This window comes from Rhinolophus hipposideros (assembly GCF_964194185.1).
Source record: "Rhinolophus hipposideros genome assembly, chromosome: 16".
In the NCBI taxonomy this organism is placed as follows: domain Eukaryota; kingdom Metazoa; phylum Chordata; class Mammalia; order Chiroptera; family Rhinolophidae; genus Rhinolophus; species Rhinolophus hipposideros.
Genome location: NC_138062.1, coordinates 57,679,420 through 57,698,927, shown reverse-complemented (window position 1 = coordinate 57,698,927; position 19,508 = coordinate 57,679,420). Strand labels below are relative to the sequence as shown.

The following is a 19,508-nucleotide window of genomic DNA, read 5'->3' as shown; positions in this document are numbered from 1 at the left end:
GGGGGACGGCGGTGCCACCGAGGCATGTCCCACCTTTGCCAACGCCAGAGCCTCGGGGTCCGGACTTGCCTCGAGCGTCCATGAGGAAGCAGAAAAGTGACCACTTACCTGGGCAGGGGAGAGGGAGGGGGCTGGGGTGGGGATGGGCGCAAGGCCCGATCCGGCTCTGGTGCGGGGGTCGCCGCGCGCCTACCTTGGTCCCACAGGAACGTCCGGTAGCGGACGGGGGGGCTGTAGGGGCCAGGGCCCCGGCGCGTGTGGGCCCGCACTTGGAGGTCATAGGCCGTGTCGGGCTTGAGGCCCTGCAGCGTGAGCACGTTCTCAGCACCTGGCTCGGCTGCTGCTGGCAGCTCAGTCTCTCGGGCAGGGCCCAGGGTACCGGCCTCCCGGACAGCCACTGTGTACTTCACAATGGCCCCATTGCGCTCGGCAGGCACCGGTGGCAGCCAGCGCAGCAGGACAGTGCCAGCCGAGGCATTGCCGGCCGCCTCAAGGATCTGTGGATGGCCTCGGGGTGTGTCCTCTGGAATGCTCAGAACCTCTGTCGCCTCCTCGCCCAGGCCGCCTCGGCTCCGGGCCGCCAGCCGGAACACATACGTGGCCCCCTTGTGCACGCCTGATGCAGTGTACTGGTCCTCGGTGGGCGGGAACTCCAGCGTGGCCAGGGGTGACGAGTCCTCGCGGCCGAACTGGAGGCGGTAGCCCAGCACCTGGTCCTCAGCGGTGCCGGCTGGGGGCTCCCAGCGTGCCAGCAGGCTGCCCTCAGGGGTCTGCTGCACCGACAGGGTGGGGCGGCCCAGCACTGTGGGGATATGGGGCTGGTGTCAGTGGCCACTCACCAGTTTAGGAGCACAGGGTGGGGTTGCAGTTTTTAAAAGTGGGTCTCAGGGAGGCGTCATTGAGAAGCAAAAACTTGAAGGAGGCAAAGGAGGGGGTAGCAGGAAGGTCTGGGGGGAACAGTGTTCAGGCAGAGGGAACAGCCAGTGCAAAGGCTTTGAGGCAGTAATGTGCTGGGTGATATAAGGAACCGCAAAGAGGCCGGGGACCAATAAATGGGAACCAATAAAGGGAAATAGCCACAGACATTACAACAGGCTTTATCTATTCACCTCCTCCTTTAGTTAATAAGTTATACATTTCTTGCCTTGTTTATTTGATCCTTGCTGGCACCTGATTAATATCTATGGGACATAGAAGTGTCCAAAATCCTGCTTGTGCCTTGTGGTTCTTACAGTAGTAAGAGTAGTGACAAATGTGCCAAAAGAGGTTTTGGGGTCAGGTAAAGAAAAGGGAAAGCTGGACTGCACAAAGAAACCAGGATTCTCCACTACAGGGCTTATCAGGATCTTTAATGGAACTGCGGTATGAGCAGTCACAGTGTATGCAGTGGGTTCAGCTTAGCAAACATGGCTCTGATGCAACACTCCTGAGAGAGGAGGGGGAGATCACAAGAGGCTCCTTGGAAGAGGTGACATGGGCCCAGATTAGACAGGAGAAGGGAACAGCGTCTGGGAAAAACTGGCAGCAGTGAAGAGAGGGGCTGTGTCTAGACTGAATGTCAGACTATGTGGTCACAGGCACGGCACCGAAGGTTCCAGAGAAAGGACTGGGTGTCAGAAGTGGGGGCCTTTCTATGGTTCCTGTAACACACTCAGCTTGCTTGTTGCCCTCACTGAGCCTTGCCCACGCTGTGCCCTCTGCCTGGAAGGAACATCCACCCCTTACATTTTCTTTTTCTTTTCTTTCTTTTTAATTTATTGGGGTGACAACTGTTAGTAAAATTACATAGATTTCAGGTGTACGATTCTGTATTACATCATCTATAAATCCCACTGTGTGTTCACCACCCCGAGTCAGTTCTCCTTCCATCACCATATATTTGATCCCCAGCCCCTTACATTTTCATGGCTGTCTCTCCTCACTCGGCTCAGTTGTGGCTAGGGATAAAATAGAACCATGGGACTGATGGGAAGGGCCAGAAGGGGAAACTGAATCAGGGCTGCCAGGACAAGAGGCTTCATGGTGCAGCTGGGAAGATGGGCACACCACCCTGAAATGACAACCCACCTGGGGTGATCAGAGCCATGATGGGGGAAGGATAGGGTACTGGGGAGTCCCAGAGGGGGCACCAAACCGAGACTGTGGGATGGGATGGGATGGGATGAAGAAGGCTTCTCTGAGGAAGTAGAAACAAAGCAAAGACCTAACACATGAGGAGGAGACAGCTAACCCAGAAGTGTATCAAGGCAGAGGGAACAGCTGGATGAAGTCCAGGTTGGGGGGGCGGGGGACAGAGGACAGGGGGTTAGAGTCAGCTGTTCATTATCTGTATCTGTCTGGGACGGAATGACTGCGAAAGTGAGTGAGGAAGGGGAAATGGGGTTGGAACTTGCTGGGCCCCTAAGGCCCCCTTGAGCAGTCCCTACCCATTTATACTGGCCTTTCCTCCTGCCCGGTATATCCTCTATCCACATGGGCTCAAGAACTTTGCAGGGAAGCTCTGGGGGCAAAGGGGCTATGGGGTGGGGGTCTCATACCTGCTCCCTTGGTCACCACCACCTTGGGTTTGCTGCGTGCGCCATCGCCTTTCATGGTATAGGCGGCTACGGTGATGGAATAGGCGGTGTCAGGCTGTAGGTCTGTGACGACCATCTCCTGCAGGGAGGGGTGGGGTCAGCGACGCAACCAGGGCTGAGACAGCCCTGTCCACCCTCCTCCCTAGGCTGGAGTGAGCTCAAGCAAGGCGGATGCAGGGCCTGGTCCTTGGGCAGGGACATGCACCCAAGCTCATGCACTGACTCTGACAGGTAGCAAATCCATGCTGAGATGGGCACACACAGCCTGACACTCCGTTATCGCCTGCCTGGACCAGGGCAGCTGCCTCTGCCCCAGTAACCTAGTTCTCACTCCCATCCCCACAGTCTGTCCTCTCTGCAACCACCACCAGAGGGCGCCTGTGAACATTTGAGTCAGGTCCTGCACCTTCTCTGCCCACAGCCTTCCAGGGCTCCCACCTCCTTTGGGTTAAAAGTCCAAATCCTCCCACAGCCCACAAGGCCATGAAGGACCTGCCCCTATCCCTCCCCTCTCTCCCCTCCTCATTCATTCTGTTCCAGCTACAAAGACCTCCTCACTGTTCCCCCAACACACCAGGCATGGTCCTGCCCCAGGACCTTTGCACAGGCTATTCTCTCTGCCTCCACTACATTGGTGTGCTGGAATTCCCTATACCAGTTTGCAAGAGCCAATAGTTAAATTTTCAGGAATTTTGCGAGCCAGTTATTAAATACAGCCGCTATTAAAAAGTAAACTACAAGGGTATATAAACTTACAATCAGATAAACAATATTAAAAAGAAAGGTAGTAAATACTCAAAAACCCCTTTCCTAATTATCCCAGTACGTTTACCACTATCTGTGCTCTCGAGGTTATTCTGTCTCTTGTACATTGTGGTAGAGAACTATACAATGATGAGCTACTGAATATCTAGTTGGTACCTTGAAACTGACACGATGGGCAAATTTACACCATGGAAATGGGCAAATGCTACAGATCAGGACCATCCCCATCCATCAATCTGGAGAGCTGACTGTTAGACATTTACCCCACAGTCTGTACCCTGTGTCCAACAGAGATGTAACTTGACATGCATTTGTGCCTTTTTCCCATTAACGTTCCTCTCCCACACTGGCTGTGATACTAGGGAGGGCCGCCTCAGAGCTGTCTTGGTCATTGTCACATCCAGCCTATAGTAGGTGCTCAATAAACGACAGCTTGTTCAATGACCACAGCACCCTGACCTGCACACAATCCCGCGTACGCCACCACACAGGTACCCGTATCCCTATACATGCACACCCACAAACAGTCCGGCATGCCTGGAAGATGTGGGGTGTCCCCAGGTCAGGCGCACAAGGAGGGGGGGACAGGGATGCACGAACAGAGGGTCTCCTGCCCCTGAGCCTCACATTCATTGCCCCCCACCCCTGGTTTTGGTGGGTGGGAGAGGCTGACTTGGAGCCCACATGGGAACTTCTCCAGGAAGAGGCAGAGCCTATGGGAGGGGATGGTGCAAGTGTGAACTTAACATCAAACGTGGGGCTCTCAGAAGAGCCTGTGGCCCCCATATTAAGGGTAGAAAGACAGCCCAGAGAGGCAGCGGCTGCCCTAAGTCACACAGCAATCCCAACTCTGGTTTAGGGCCTCCTGAGAAAGCATGGAGGGTTGAAAGCAGTGGTACTGCAGGGGTCCTTTTCTACCCTAGGCCCACTGACCCCTCTCATCACTTGAAGGCCAGAATGATGTGGACGCTTTGGTCAGAGAGAAATTTCTAGGTCAGGGAGGACTGATGGAAGTGATAAAAAGATCAGGCTGGATTGGAAAGTGACCCAGTTCTGGTTTGGGTCCAACAGGGGAGCCTGTGGGGTGGAGGGGTGGGTCGATGCTATAGGAAAGGCCTTCTAGGCTGCCAGAAGTTTGAGCAAAGGTGTGGCAGTGAAGATGGCAGGCAGGTAAGTAAATAAGGTGGGGTGTGAAACCCGGAGCCATGAACCCCGCAGAGTCTAGGGCCCATCCAGTTAGGAAGGATAATAAATGACAGCCAGGTCCAGGCCTCTCCCTTGTGTTCAGGTCACCCCTCCAGAGTCCCCGAAAGGTGCCTGCTGGGGCTGCTGTGCCCATTTGCCTGCTGTGAAAACTGAGGCAATGGGGTGTGCATCTGGGGCCCAGGGGAAGAGACCCTTTGACAAGAGGGGGTCAGGGAGTGGGGTCACAGCATCACATGGCCCCGCCCGCGGGAAGAGCACGCCAGTGGCCCAATGGCCGGAGGACGCTACTTACATATTCGGCCGTGTCGTCCATCTCCCACTGAGCGTGGGAGGAGGCGGCAGGGGAGAGAGGAGGTGGTGAGCGGGGTGGCCAGAGAGAGAGAAGCAGCGAGAGGGCAGGAGCACAGGTTCTGGGCACCGCCCTGCCCACCTGGGGTCCCACCCACCCAGGCCCTGCCCCGGAGCCCCGCCCACCTGGGCATCGGCCAGCATGATGTCCTTGATGCGCGGCGGCCCGCGGGCCTCAGCGCCCTCCATGCGCACGTAGTGGACCTGGTAGCCGCGGATCTGGCCGTGCTGCCGGCCGGGCGCGGGTGAGCGCCACAGCACGCGGATGGCCGTGGCGTTGAGCGCCTCCGCCTCCACCTTCCGCGGCGGCGCGCTGGGCACTGGCGGGGGAGTGGAGGGGAGGGCCGAGCGGGGCCGTTACTGGGGTGCCCGGCCCTGACCCGGGCAGCTGCCCGATGCCAGGGTGCCGAGTGGCTGCTGGTTAACTGGGCGCTTTCAGAGCACACCACCAGCTGGGAGGGCACGCCTCCTGCACGCCTCCCCCAGCCCGGGGAAGGAGCCCTGATGGTGTGCCCCATTTATAGATGGGCAACTGAGGTCCCCCAGTGCCTATGGGCCACCTTCCAGGGCCACATGACATGAGCGGGCCACCCATGCCCTGTTCTAAGAACTTTATGCACACTGCCACCATCCTCAAAGCATCCCTTCAAGGTACGGCCTCTTATTCACAGATGGGGAAACTGAGGCCCCGAGAGTTGATTCTGTGATCACAGGATTAGAAAGAGTCAAAGCCAGGGTCTGAACCCAGAAAGTCCAGCTGCATGCACCTATGTACCCCAGTATGCAGCCAGCCCACTTGGCATTGAGGACTTTTGCAGTCAGCTCCCTGATCAGAGCCCTCTTCCTTCACTCCACCCTAAGGTCTGGCCTGGAGAGCTGCTTCATTTCTTCCCCATTCTTAGGACATCATGTGGAGCTGCCAACCTTCCAGGCCAATGGCTTGGAAAGCAAACCAGATTTTATTGGGGAAGCTGCTAGATCCATTTTGCCCCATGCCCTGGGCTTCAGCCACCCGAGCAGCCATCTCACTTTGCAGCTTAAAACTTTCTACCTTGCAATCAGCTAGGGCAGGAATATTAACAACCCAGAAACTGACCAATAATACAAATCGGTCTCCATCCCCCACACAGATGGTGGTTAAACGTTAACAGCACACAGTCTACCTAATTTTAGGTAGGATGGCTCAGACCCAGGAAGTTCCAGATCCTGGCTTATCCCAAGATAAGTCTAAAAGCTAGGTTTCTGGTGTCAGGAACCATGAATGTTTTTGCAAGGGCTACTTGCTGTTTCTTCCATTCCATTTCCATGGTTTCCACCACTGGACCAAAATACAGGGCTGCCAAGCTCAACTTTCCAGGCACAAAGCTCAGGGAGCAAATGATGCCCAGAAGTCTAGAATGGAGAATTCCAAGATCAAGGAGCCCAGCATTTCTTGGGGAGGCTGCTTGCCACATGTTTCCCTCTCATGACAGTGGCTTCTACCTTTTGGCCACCAGCCAGCCCCATTTTCCAGACAGGAGGCTCCAAGGCGGGGTGGACTGGGGCCTGCGGGGGGTCCCCGGGCCAGGGCGGTGCTTACCGTCCTCGTCGGTGCGGATGACCACGGGCGAGCTCTCGGGCCCTGGTCCCACCTCTGTGTGAGCGACAGTCGTGATGCGGTACTCCGTCCACTTGTCCAGCGCCTCCAGCAGGATCTGAGTGGTGGTCGGGGGGATGCCGTTCACCTCCTTGGGTTGCGGGTCCTCCGAGCCCAGCGGTCGGTAGCGGACGCTATAGCTCACCAGGGCCCCGTTGTGCGTTTCCGGCGGCGGCGGGCGCCAACTTACCAAAATGGCCGTGGAGCGTGTGCTGACACACTTAACATCTTGAGGGGGGGCAGACGGTTCTATTGGAGGGGGGGAGAACGTGGGGGTGGGGGAAGGAGTGGGATGGGCGGGGAGGGGGCGGGGAAACAAAAGATGGGAAAGAGAAAATAAAAAAGAAGATGATAACAAACAAAACAGGACCAAAGCAAAGAGAAGTCGAACCCAAAAGAAGCGGGTGTCAACCAAAGGTGAGATGGGCGGGTGGGGGTGGAGCAGGGGGGCTGGCCAAGAACACTGTGCTCGCTTATGGGGCTACCTACCTGGCACACAGTAGGTCTTACATAGAGGGCAGCCACAGTCCCTCTGGAGCACCCATGTATGTGCCAGATATTGTGAAGAGAGGAATTAGCAATAAAAGCCCCATTATCTGGGTACCTCTTATGTGTCAGGCATGGTGCCAAGGGCTTCATAGAATAACAGCAAAAGCATCTATTTATCGAACCCCTACTATGTGCCATTTACTATTATTGATAGAATAATAGATATTGATAGAACAATAGTAAATGTACTTATTGAAATCTGCTGTGTGCTAGACATTGTGCCAGAGGAATAGCAATAAGAGCCCCATTACAGGGCACTCACTATGCACCAGCCACCACGCCAAGTGGAAAAGCACAAGAAACCCCATTGATTAGATAACTACTATGTGTCAGACATGGTGCCAAGGGCTTGAGAGTAACAGTAAAATACTTATTTATTGAACAATTACTGTGTGCGAGGCACTGTGCCAGGGATGGGATAACTAAACACACTATTGTCTGAATACCTACTGTGTGCCAGGTACTATGCCAGAGGAACAGCAGTAAAAGCCCCATTTATTGGGCACCTACTATATCCTAAGAATGGCACTAAGAGCTTCATAGGATAACAGTAAATGTACTGAACTCCTACTGTGTGCCAGAATAGCAATAAAAGTCCCATTTACTGGGTACCTACTATGTGCCAGCCACCATGTCAAATGGAAAAGCAATAAAAGCCCCACTTATTAGGTAACTACTATGGGCCAAGCACCACGCCAAGGGCTTCAAGGAGTAATAGTCAAATATTTACTGAACATCTCTGTGTGCCAAGAACTATGGTAGGTAACAGCAATAAAAGCCCCATTTGTTGGGCATCTACTGTGTGCTAGGCGTGGTGCTAAGACCTTCACAGAATAGTAAGCACATTTATTTCCTGAACACCTACTGTGTACCAGGGGAATAGCAGTGTTAGGGGAATAGCAGTAAAAGCCTCATTTATTGGGCATCTACTGTGTGCTAGGTAGGCATGGGCTAAGAGCTTCATAGGTTAATAGTAAAAGTATCTATTTACTGAACGAATACCTGTTCTATCAGAGACCCCAGAGGCCCCTCAATGGCTTACTTCAACCAGGACCACATTCTCGGCCCACTTGCAATAATGCCCATGTCTTGAGCACCTACTGTGTGCCAGTTAGCATGTCAAGGGCTGTATAGGGTGATACAAGTACATGTTTACTGGACACCTACTGTGTGTCAAGGTCTTTATAGATCAGAGTTCTGTTCTAAGCCCCTACTGTGCCCCTGGCACCACAATAAGCCCATTACAGTTCAATAGCAAGCCTCATTTATTGAGCACCAACTATGTATGGGCTGAGCATCATAATAGTTCTCTAAAGACAAAAAGTTACCTTTTATGCAGCACCTACTGTGTACCAGGCATTGTGCTAAGGACTTAATCAGATAATAGTCCTAGTCCCCACATACTAAGCACCTACTGTGCGCTGGGCACTGTGCTAGAGGCTTAATTGAAAAACTGTCCTCATATATTAAGCACCTACTATGTGTTAGGCACTATATACTAAGAGCCTCGTAGAACATTAATAGTTCTCACTTCTTAAGTACCTACTGTGTGTCAAAAACTGTTACTGGGTAACAGTAGTAGTCGTCATCCCCATACATTAAGCCCCTGCTGTGTACCAGACACTATGCTAAGGGCTTTATATAAAAATAGTATTAGTTCTTATTGAGCATCTACTATTTGCACACATGGCGCCAAGGGCTTTGAAGATAATGACTCTTCCGTTGTGAGCAAAACCAGTGTACCGGCACCGCATTACGCCCTTTTACACTGACAGTGGCTCCCATCTGAGCACCTATGTGCCTGGCACCAGGCTCACCTCTTTAAAGAAAGTACCACTGATTGAGCATTTACTGTATGCTAGGTGTTGTGCCAAGGGCTTTGCAGAATAATCATAGCCCCTACTGGGCAGCTGATGCCAGATTACCTTTGTGACAAACTGCTCATAGCTCCCATTCACCGAGTGCCAATTATACGTCCAGCACTGTACCAATCCATGTTTAGATTTAAAATAGCAGCTACATATATGGAGCACCTACTGTGTGTCAGGCAGTGTGCTAAAGGCTTTGTTGACTGATAGTTCCCGTATATATTAAGTACCTACTGTGTGTTAAGGTCTTTACAGAATAAGCAATAATCTCCAGGAGCTCGACACCTACTATGGGCCAGGCCCTGTATTAAGGGCATTACTGATAAACTTTTCTATGCACCTCTGCATACTCAGTACCCTAAGCCCTTTATAGATTCAAAATGCATCCCACTGATTGAACCTCATTTAATTATCATGACCCCCACTTAGGGGGCCAGAACTATCATCCCTCCAGCCCCACTCCACGTTACAGGTGAGGAAACCAGTTTCAAAGCCCACCTGCCTGATTTTATGTTATCACTGAATGAATACCTACTGGGGACCAGGCCCCACCCATCCTGGGTGTTTTTCACATATCACCTCCCATTTTACAGATGAAGAAACTTAGGCCAGGAAACAGCAAGTTGCCTGCCCAAGGGCACACGGCAAGAGGCAAAATTTGAACCCAGGCTCAGCTGTTGTCCAAGGGCTGTCTCAACTTGAGGTTGGTAATTCTGACCTCAGCCTGTACCTCCTGTCAGCTCAGGCCAGTTGAGGATGGCTGGAGCGACACTCCCTCAGCTTCCCAGGACTCTAGATCTCGCCTGGAGGTAAGACCAGAAAGGTCGCTGGCCTTACTTGATGTCAAGGCATAGAGAATCCTCACCATCGTGCCAGCCACATTTGTTCACTGAGCACGTGTTTGTAGAGTACTTCCTACACGTACACCCTGTACTAGACCCTGGGATCCAGAGATGAATCAGAGGACACTGTCTTCAAAGACAGCAGGCTATGAGACCTCAGAGGCCACTCCAATGGATTACTTCAGCCAGAAGGACTCTCCAGCCTTACTTAAAGTGAAATGGCAGAGCTCTCTCCTCCAAAACTTGACACTTGAAGTCCCCTCCCCCATTTCTTGACCAGCCACCTCAACCAAAAGTGCCCGGGAGAATCAGGCAGGAGTGGAAAAACCAACTGAGGAATGTGCCGGAAGGAATGGAATCGCTGAGAAAGGGAGAGGAAAAATAAAACCAAAACCATAATAAAATATGAAACAACAGTGATGGTGATGATGATGAGAAAAACCATAATAAAAGAAAGAAAGACGCCTTCCAGAAAACTCCCAGTCTGGTTACCTACCTTCCACTCTTCAACTGCTAACTTATAAGACTTTCTTACGAGGGAGGGAATGGCGAGAGCTGAGCTACAAGGCCAGACCGATCTCTGGGTGGGTCTCCAGACGTAAACGGGCCCGCAGCCCTGCTCCAGCCCCCAGTGTGGGCATGCTGCAGTTCCGGACTGGCGCCGACGAGGCGAGAAGGTGGGATGGTGTCTGGGGAGACCCACGGCTGAGTGGTCTGGCCTCCACCTACCCTTGAGTTCAGCCTAAGAAGCCCGCAGCCCCGGGGGGATACGCCTGGCCCTGAGTCTTGGCTGCAGTTTTCTCGGGCCCCACCCATCTCGGTTGAGAAGTGGGGAGTCCCTTCTCCCCCACTCCCTGTCCTGGGCCGCCCCAGAGGTTCACATGGCTGGGCCAAAGCTGCTTTCTTGACAACCGTGGAGGCCGCCTCCTTCACAATCCGGCCCAACCTGTGTGACATCTCAGGAGGAGTGGGCATGGTTAGAAACACGGACACGTGTGTGCAGCAGCATGTGGTTCCAGATTCCAATCTGTGGGCAAAGGTGCCTCTTGGCAGTGAAGTGGAGAATTTAGGGGCTGAGTTTGGGCTCTGGACTGTGTAGCCCAGAGCTGTTAGGCAAGTGGGGGGCACGCAGGGTGGGCCGTCTTTGTGAACTTGCTTGAGACCAGCGCGTACTCACCTTCACGGCAGCTGTGCCAGTCTCTCACGTGGCCGCCCAAGCCACAGGACACCCTCACTGATCGCCTCACACACAAACACGCCCAGACGCCTGTGAGCTGCAGAGCGCTCGGCACGGGGGAGCCGGGAGGAGGGAAGGAGGCTGGGGGTGGGGGTGGGGTGCTGTGTCTCTGAGGCCCCTCATTCCAGTGGCTCAGACATCCTGGCCTGAGTTGCTGTCACTCTCGACTGACCCGTGACACCCCTGAGTGCACACACCTGGCCGGGGATTGAATATGTGAACACTGAGGCTGCTTCCGGAACAAGGCCTGGGTGGCTACGCCATGACTGACTGAGAAGGGGAAAGGAAGAGGGCCACAGCGACGAAGGCCATGGCAGCGGACACCAAGCCAAAGGCCACGCTGCATGAGGCTGAATGCAGAGGAGGGAGCGCGGGAGGAAAGGTCTGCTTAGGCCCTGAGCTCAGAACAGGCAGGAAGGGTGGTGGCGGGGGCCACAGTGTGGACCAGAGCCAGCTGTGGGCTGCAATGTCCTGGTCAAAAGGTAACTTGTTTGAGACCGGGAAGCCGGGCAGGCACAGCAAAAAACTTCAGGAATTCGAGAGCCCCGAACTGGGCCCTGTACTACCCCCAAAGCCCAGTGTCAGCTCTGACTCCCACCACCCGTCCTCAGTAATGGGAGCCCTGTCTTGGGGGAAGGAAGGGCCATCGAGCGCCCTTTGCTCTCTCTGGGGTATGAGCTGTGACAGCCTCATGTACTCCTCCAAACGTCTGAGAAGTGGGTGCAATGTGGCCATTCAATTAGCCCCAAATCCGGGAGAAGAGGAGGAGAGAAAGACGCAGTCAGCAACTCAGGCAAAACCACACAATTGGCCACATCTCGTCCCCCAGGAAGACAGAGAAACTGCACTCTGCGGGACCCCACGGCCGGACCCCTCACTGCCCTGGTGGGGAAACCGAGGACAGCGCCGGTAGACGTGTCTAAGTTTGAAAAGCGGGGTGGGCATGGGCTGGAGGAGCCCCCCGCCCCGAGGCAGGCTCCGCCCTGGTCAGTGCACACAGGGGACATCTGTGCTGGCCGAGGGCCCCCCCGCAGATGAGGGCGGGGTCCGCGAGACACCTACTGGACTGCAGCGTGCGCTGCCGAACCACGGAGGTGAAGGCGCCCAGGCCCTGGGGAGAGCGCGCCGCCAGGCGGAAGGCGTACTCGGTGTCAGGCTTCAGGTCGTCCACCACCAACGCCACGGTGGGGTCGAAGGTCCTCCCAACCTGGGAGCAGGGGCGGGGGGGAGACAGAGAGAGACGGAGACACCAATGAATTATACACAGAGAGAGATGGGAGACGAAAGGAGAGAAACGAGTAGGCAAAGGGAAGGGGGAGACCGAGACGCAGAGAGGTGGGAAAACGAGCAGCACACGGGCAAAGAGAAAGGGAAGAGAGACATCCGGTCACAGAGTCGGTGAGACTGGAGAGAAGCTCAGAGTGGGCGAGGGGGGCACTGGGTGAGCACCGCCCAGCCCCCCAGGTACCTCTCGGCCATGGTCGCCTTCCCGGAACAGGAGCTCGTACTTGATGATGCTTTCCTGCCGTGGGGGGCTCCAGGAGAGCCCGATGCTCGTCTCTGACTTGGCCTCAGCCCGGAAGTTCATGGGCTGGCCAGGCACTGGGGGGAGGAACAAAGAAAGAAATGGGGGGAGACCGGGGAGGGGTCCACTCCAGAAAGAGTGCCCAACTTGCCAGGTGCCCCCATTCTCCCCAAAAAGAGCCCCATGAAGATCAGCACAGCCCTTGAAGGGCAGGCTTGTTTGTCTCGAGATGCTTCCAGAATGTTCTAACACTGTTCTTATTACTTTTATTTTCCCATGTTCCCCCTATTGCCCCTTGTTATCAGGTGTCCACCTGAATTCCCCCACCCTCTCCGCTTCCAGTGGGAAAACCCCCTTTTCAAATCACCCCAGTGGCTTTCCCCTCCCTCGAATTAAATGATAGAGAAATTCGTGGGGATGAAATTTTGAAACATGGGTCTGCATCCCATACCCTCCCTGCAGTGGCAGAGCCCCAACCCTCCCATCCCTTTGCCTGAGCTGCCGGAGTCTTCCTGGATTTGAGGTTCTGGGAACAACTGGGGCTCCGTGCACCTAAATGCCCCTCACCCCCACCCCTAGTCCTGCCTTTGGGTTGATGCACATTCCATTTGTTATTCCACAAGGGGCAGCATGCACCTCTCCAGTGAGGGCAGTGGCCAGGGGTTCTCAAACTCAGATGCCGATGGGGGCCAGTCAGTTCGTGGAGAAGAGGGAGAGGAGCGGAAACGCACCCCTTTCCTCAGACGCAGCTGCGGGGATCTACCTGGATGCCCGATTGCAGCCCTGTGGGCTTGCCAGATCGGATTTTCCAAGCGAAGCCAGAAATGTGGGTTTCCTGAGACAACTTCCTGCTCTGAAACGCTAGCATGAAAATATTTTAAAGCACAGCGAGGGAAGAATAAACCCCTGTGTGGCTTCCGGGCACCATCGGCCACCACATGCCAGGAGGAGGCACTCCGCGGTCTTCCCACCGCTCCCTGCTGGGGCACCGGCAGCCACGCCAGTTGCAGGCAGCTCACCTCCCTGCTGTGTCTTGACCTGGATGGGGTCCGAGAGGGGCCCGTCGCCCACGGAGGTGAAGGCCAGCACGCGCACGGTGTAGGTCTCATCCTCCAGGAGGCTGCCCACGGTGGTCAGCAGGCTGTCGTCCACGTTGTGCTTCTGCCAGTTGCCCACAGGGTGCTCGGGCTCCATGGTGTAATAGACCCGGTAGCCTCGGATCAGGCCATTGGGCTCCACGGGCTCCTCCCACTGGATGATCATGGTGCTGGCGCTCAGCATGCGGGCCTGGACGTTGCGGGGGGCGCTGGCCGGGGCCTGCTCACCCGTGCGGGTGACCACCGACTCGCTGGGGGGTCCCTGGCCGATGGAGTTGACCGCCGACACCCAGATCTCGTACTCCGAGTTGGGGCTCAGGCCGCCAATGCTGTAACGTGTCGTGGTGATGTCCTCTTTGATCTGGTACGGCCCGTCCTGGCTCTTGGACTTATATTCGATGACATAATAGGACACAGGGTCCGGGTTGCCTGAGTCCCACGTGATGGTGATGCTGGTGGCTGTGTTCTCTGTCACCATGGGAGTGCCAGGGGCTTTGGGGAGAGCTATGGGTGGGGGACAAGGTCACACTTCAGGCCCACTGGCGGTGGGCCCTGAAGGCTAAGTGACCTTCAGCCACACAACTGCCATCTCTGAGCCTCGATTTCCTTGGCAGTGACCATGGGCCTAAGGACTCCTATCCCATCACCTATAGCAGGGGTCAGCAAACTACCGCCTGAGGGCTGGCACCTTTTTTTATAAATAGTTTTATTGGAACATAGCCATGCTTATGTACTCTGTTTCCCCAAAAATAAGACCTAGCCAGACAATCAGCTCTAATGTGTCTTTTGGAACAGAAATTAATATAAGACCCAGTCTTTACATTATATTTATTATATAAGGTCTTATAGTAAAATATATATATATATATATATATCATATATATATATATATGATATATATATAATAAGAATATAATTTTTGCTCCAAAATATATTCAGGGAAACACGGTAGTACTGATGGCTGCTATTATACATTAATATCAGACTTGAGTGGCTGCAGCAGAGACTAGATGTCTGATAAAGCCAAAAGCATTTACTTTATTAAAAACCTATTTGCTATTTGAGAAAAATATTGACTTTTGAAGGAAACACTGGTGGCCTGTGGTCCACAGCTCTCTCTGTGGTTCACTCTGCTCAGCCACGGGCCCCCGTCTGTTCCCACTTCCCACGTGCTGTTCCCTATACCTGGCTGGCTCCTTCTAAAACCATTTCTTAAGGCCTCACTCACTACTTAGGCTAGTGGTACCCAGATCTTATCACCACCTAAGGTTATCTCATTTTCACATTTGTCTGTTCTCCCAACCAACAGGGACCGAGTTTTGTTTCCAGCTGTGTCCCAGCACCTGGACAATTGTGACTTTCTCTCCCGCTTGTCCCAAGATCTCACACCATACAAGCCCCAAAGCATTCACCAGGAGTTCAGTCCCTCAGCAAAATGACCAACAAACTAGCTGACGCTGATACTTTCTATGGGTCTAGGGCAGGGCTTGTTAAAACTTTTCCTGCAAAAGCCCAGACAGTATTTTCAGCTTTGCAGGCCTTTGTTGAGACGACTCAGCTCTGCCTTTGTAGCCAGAAAGCTGTCCTCCATAAGGTGTGAACAATGGGCATGTGCCAATAAAACTTTTGTACAAAAACAAGTTAAGGGTCACATTTAGCCCAAGGGCTGTATCTTGCTGGCCCCTGTTCTAAAAGTAGAAAAATATACGAGGGCACCTTCCTCTGAACCTTGCCACAAACTTGAGACATCAGGAGGATCTGTGGTCCCTTGTAATCCCTTTCCCATCTCGCCCTCCCTATCTCGCTGAGTCTTTGCACAAGCTGTTCCCTCTTCTTAGAACTATTCCCCATCTTTGTTGGCTCATTCCTTTCCAACTTCTAGTCTTTCCCTAACCTAACTTCTCTGGGAGACGGGACCTTTACTGTGGGGGTGTGAACGGTGCTGTGTGGTCCCCATCACAGCCCTAGTCAGCCTGTCTCATAGCTACCTGGCTCTACAGGCACTTCCACTTTGGACTGGGAGTTCAGCAGACTGAGATCCTGTCACATTCCTTGAGGCCTGACACAGAATAACTTTTAACCAATAAATATACGTCCACAGAACTGTCCCCTTCACAGCCCAAATGACCTAAGCCGGAACTCAGAGGTTTTCCACCTGTATGTACCCTATCACCTGCCTGGGGCCTGGGGACCACCCACCTCCCTGATGCCCCCTGCTTACATTTCACTGTGATCTGGGCCACAGCTTCGATGACACCCAGACTGGACATGGCCACGCATGTGTAGTTGGCAGAGTCCTTGACGTCCGTGAGTTCTAGCACGTTCCGGCCTACGGGCATATCATCTTCGGGCGTCAGGTCCTCAGCCCCCTGCATCCATTTGACATATGGCATGGGGGAGCCCACGGCCACACAGGTGATGTTCACGTTGCCACCTGGCATAATCTCATGGCTCATGGGCAAGATGGAGAATCGCGGAGCCACACGGCGGACTGGGGGGGCGGCAGCAGCAGCCGGGAGGGAGATGAATGGGGTTGGGGGCAGGGGGGAAGACAGAATCCAGAGGAGAAAAGAAAGACAAGCAGGAAGAAGGAAAGAAAAGAAAAAAAAAAGAAAAAAAGCGGAAAACAATTTAAATATAAACAGGGCTGTTTTCTTCCCCCCAGTTGAAAACAATTTTTTTTTTTATCCAGATGAAAAGAAAACAAAGAAATCAAATTAAAAAACCAAATTCCAACACAAAGAAACCAAAACTTTAAAGGAAGATACTTCACAAACAATATATAGAGAGATATATCAATATATAATCAGAGACATGAAGCATTATTTCATAGCAACAGGGTTTCAGAGACCAGAGGGGCTGGTCACAGCACAGTTACAAACACAAAAATTTATCAGCTGTTTCTCATCTTTGATGATGGATGTGGCTTCAGGGAGCAGCCCCTCCACCCGCTCTCCCAAGTGGGGAGCTTTGGAAGATGCGGGCTGCAAATGGGGGGCTCTGGGAAGGATGCTCGGGGAATGGGGAGAACATGGAGAGTTGGAACCAGGAGGCAGAGGGGGCCAGGATATTGGCGCCCCACCCTCATCCGCCCTAGGGACTCAAGGGCCCCACCCACTTCCCTGGGGAGGGGGCCTCCAGGAAAAGATGAGAAACTCTAATGAAATTTTTGTGGTTTTGGGGTGTAGAAACCCTTCTGAAAGCTTCCGTCGGATCTCACAAGTTTCCATTGATAAATGCAGCTCTCAGAGTCACAAACGGCATGCAAGAGAGATGTGAGAGAGAGAGAGAGAGAGAGAGAGAGAGAGAGAGAGAGAGAGAGAGGACAGAGAGCACTAATGCATCAAAGAGGCCTGGATCTCAGGGGCCTTATTGCACACCCATGTGGGTACCAGAGAGAAGAGACAGATGAGCTGAGAGAAAGAGAGGACACAGGGAGAGGGACAGAGAGAGGGAGGGACAGAGACAGAGAAAGGAGGAGGGGGGAGGGGGCCCACTTCAATGCTGCATATTAATTCTAGCGGATGTGACCCAATGTGAGATGTCACATTGTCACATCACAGCCCTGGCAGAATAGAATATAAATATTAATCATCATAATAATAATAAACGGGGATGAACTTGAACGCTGAGAAAACGGGCATGTTCTGTGCATTTCTTAGCAGGAAAGCAGATGCAGCCTTCTGTCCCCATCTCACAGACCACGAAGGCAGCAGGACACATTTCGGGGGCTCCATTTTCGGAAGTTGGATGGGTTTCGGGGATGGGAGGGAAACGGGGTGGACACTCACGGGCACCTGAACTTCCGGGGCTGCCCCCTAGGTAGAGGAAAGGACTGGGGTTAGCCTAGCAAACCCTTCTAGTCAGAAAGAGCCTGTCCCTAGGTAAGATCTGAGGACTTCGGGAGGCACATGAGTGCCTCCCCAGCTTTGGGTGGGTGAAGGAGTCTTGTCTCCAACTGAAGAGAGGACAGACTGGAGGCTCAAAAGGCAAAACAGGGTCACAAGTGACTTTCATCATCCCAACCTAACCCTTATTTTCACATGGTATTGGGGGTACAGTTGTACCCCTAAAGAGGGTGTTTGTGAGGGGTGTGACCTGCCCTACAGAGGAAGAGGCTCCAGGGAATAAAGGGAAGCAGCCTGGTTTCTTCTTCCAGCCTGCGTTTCCAGCTGGAGAGTCCAAACCCTGCTCCCTGAATCCCAGATGGAGGCAAAGAAAAGGGGGGAGCTCTGTGGGGTCAGGGAGGAGGGCCATGAAGCTGGCAGCTCTTCAGAAAAGGAAGCCCCACGAAAAGTCCAGAGTCACGTTGGAGAAAGGATGGAGGAAGTGGAAGGAGTCGCTGGAGGGGAGGAGTGGGGGTACAGGGAGGGGAGATGGAGGGGCCATGCAGACAGACTGTGGGTGAGGGGCAGGGCAGGACACTGAGATGGGGGGTAGCTTTCTGGCAGGGCTGGGTGGGGGGAGTTGGGGGAAGAGAATGCGGTCCGGCCAGCCAGCGGACGTGGTCCAGGCCAGCTGCCGGCATCCACAGCGAGGCACGAGTGGGATGCCCGCTGCGTTGTCATGGAAACGGAACACGATGGGGGATGAGCGTGGGGCAGCTAATTAATCAAGGACAGAAAACGGCATCGACATCCAAAACAAAACCAGGAGAAACAAATGAAGAAACAAAGCGGAAAAAAGAAAAATCCAAAACACCAACCAAACATAAAACCCTTCGAAACAAAACACCCAAAATCAAGAAGAAAAAAACATGGAATGGGTGTGGGGCTGAAAATCGGGGTCTGAAAGGAGGAGGGCTGTGGTTTCCCCTGGGAGGTGCCCCCCACCCCTGGCAGAACACAGGGTCTGGCCCCCCTACCCAGCCACCCAAGAGCCTCGGTGGCCATAGAGGTGACGTCCTTGGAGAAAGAATCTTCGAGGCAAACCAACCCGGCCCCACTGGAACCCTTCTCTGTAAAGCCCCCTCAGCCCGCTTCTCAGGGACACCCTGCCTGTCATTTAGGGTTAAACAGAGGACCAGTCACTAATCGCACAAGGCCAACTCCTCCAGGCCTCAGAAAACCTCTCCAGGCAGAGATGGGGGCGCTGAATGAGCTCTGTGGCCTTGGGAAGGTCCCTCATCCTTCTGGAGCCTCAGTCTCCTCATCTGTGAAATGGAGGCAATCAGTGACATGCTGAGGCCATTAAGCTGCCTGGGATAGTAGTGCCCCACACTCAGCCTGGGGTTGGAGCCAGTGATGTTCCCTTTCAGATTCCCAGGAGCTCTATCTTAAGGGAGTTTGGGGATGAAAGAAAAGTTAAAAAAAATTTTGAAAAAGGAAATAGTAAAAATTCCAGTTGAATCCCCATCTTTCTTTATCCCTCACAATTTTGAGATGCAAATGTTCTTAAACCTGTTTTGTGGATGAGAGGTGACAGGGTTAGTTGGAAGACATAAAAGAAGGAAGTGGTGGGACCCAGAGACAAAAGCCAGGCATGCCTGGTCTCTGCCTCGCAGATAAAATGAGCCCGCTCTTCTTTCACCACGTTAAGAAGCAAGAATCATAGCCAGGTGTCCCTTCTTGGCATCTGGCTCTTTGCAAACTTGTGTGTCCTTATCCTGTAGGACACCTGGAGGGCAAAAGTACCCATCACCTATATACGCCTATCAAGTGAACAATGCCCAGGAACCAGTTGCACAATAACCAGCAACTAGCATAATAAATACCCAGAAGCCTTCAGTAAAAGGCTTATACTGAACGGGCTTGTTGGGACATCTAAAGGAGTAAGAGCTAGCTTTAGGATTTAAAGGTTAAATGTGAACCCAATTCATCCCTCTGTAAGGCTCACCATCTCATCCAAAAGACCCTGTTC

General features: G+C 53.3%; 1 protein-coding gene across 8 annotated transcripts in view; it reads right to left on the bottom strand.

The window, feature by feature from the left end:
- PTPRS (protein tyrosine phosphatase receptor type S) overlaps positions 1-19,508 on the bottom strand; it is a 100,733-nt gene that overhangs the window by 16,255 nt on the left and 64,970 nt on the right. For 4 of the 8 annotated variants that reach the window (XM_081075996.1, XM_081075999.1, XM_081075997.1 and 1 more), the window contains 9 exons: positions 15,871-16,140; positions 13,572-14,153; positions 12,496-12,629; positions 12,090-12,234; positions 6,475-6,780; positions 5,022-5,215; positions 4,840-4,866; positions 2,538-2,655; positions 194-802 (listed from right to left, as the gene is read on the bottom strand). In XM_081075996.1, the coding sequence (XP_080932122.1) occupies positions 194-802; positions 2,538-2,655; positions 4,840-4,866; positions 5,022-5,215; positions 6,475-6,780; positions 12,090-12,234; positions 12,496-12,629; positions 13,572-14,153; positions 15,871-16,140 (2,385 nt within the window). The remainder of the gene's footprint in view (positions 1-193; positions 803-2,537; positions 2,656-4,839; positions 4,867-5,021; positions 5,216-6,474; positions 6,781-12,089; positions 12,235-12,495; positions 12,630-13,571; positions 14,154-15,870; positions 16,141-19,508) is intronic. The other 4 variants (XM_081075998.1, XM_081076000.1, XM_081076002.1 and 1 more) reach the window with 2 other exon arrangements.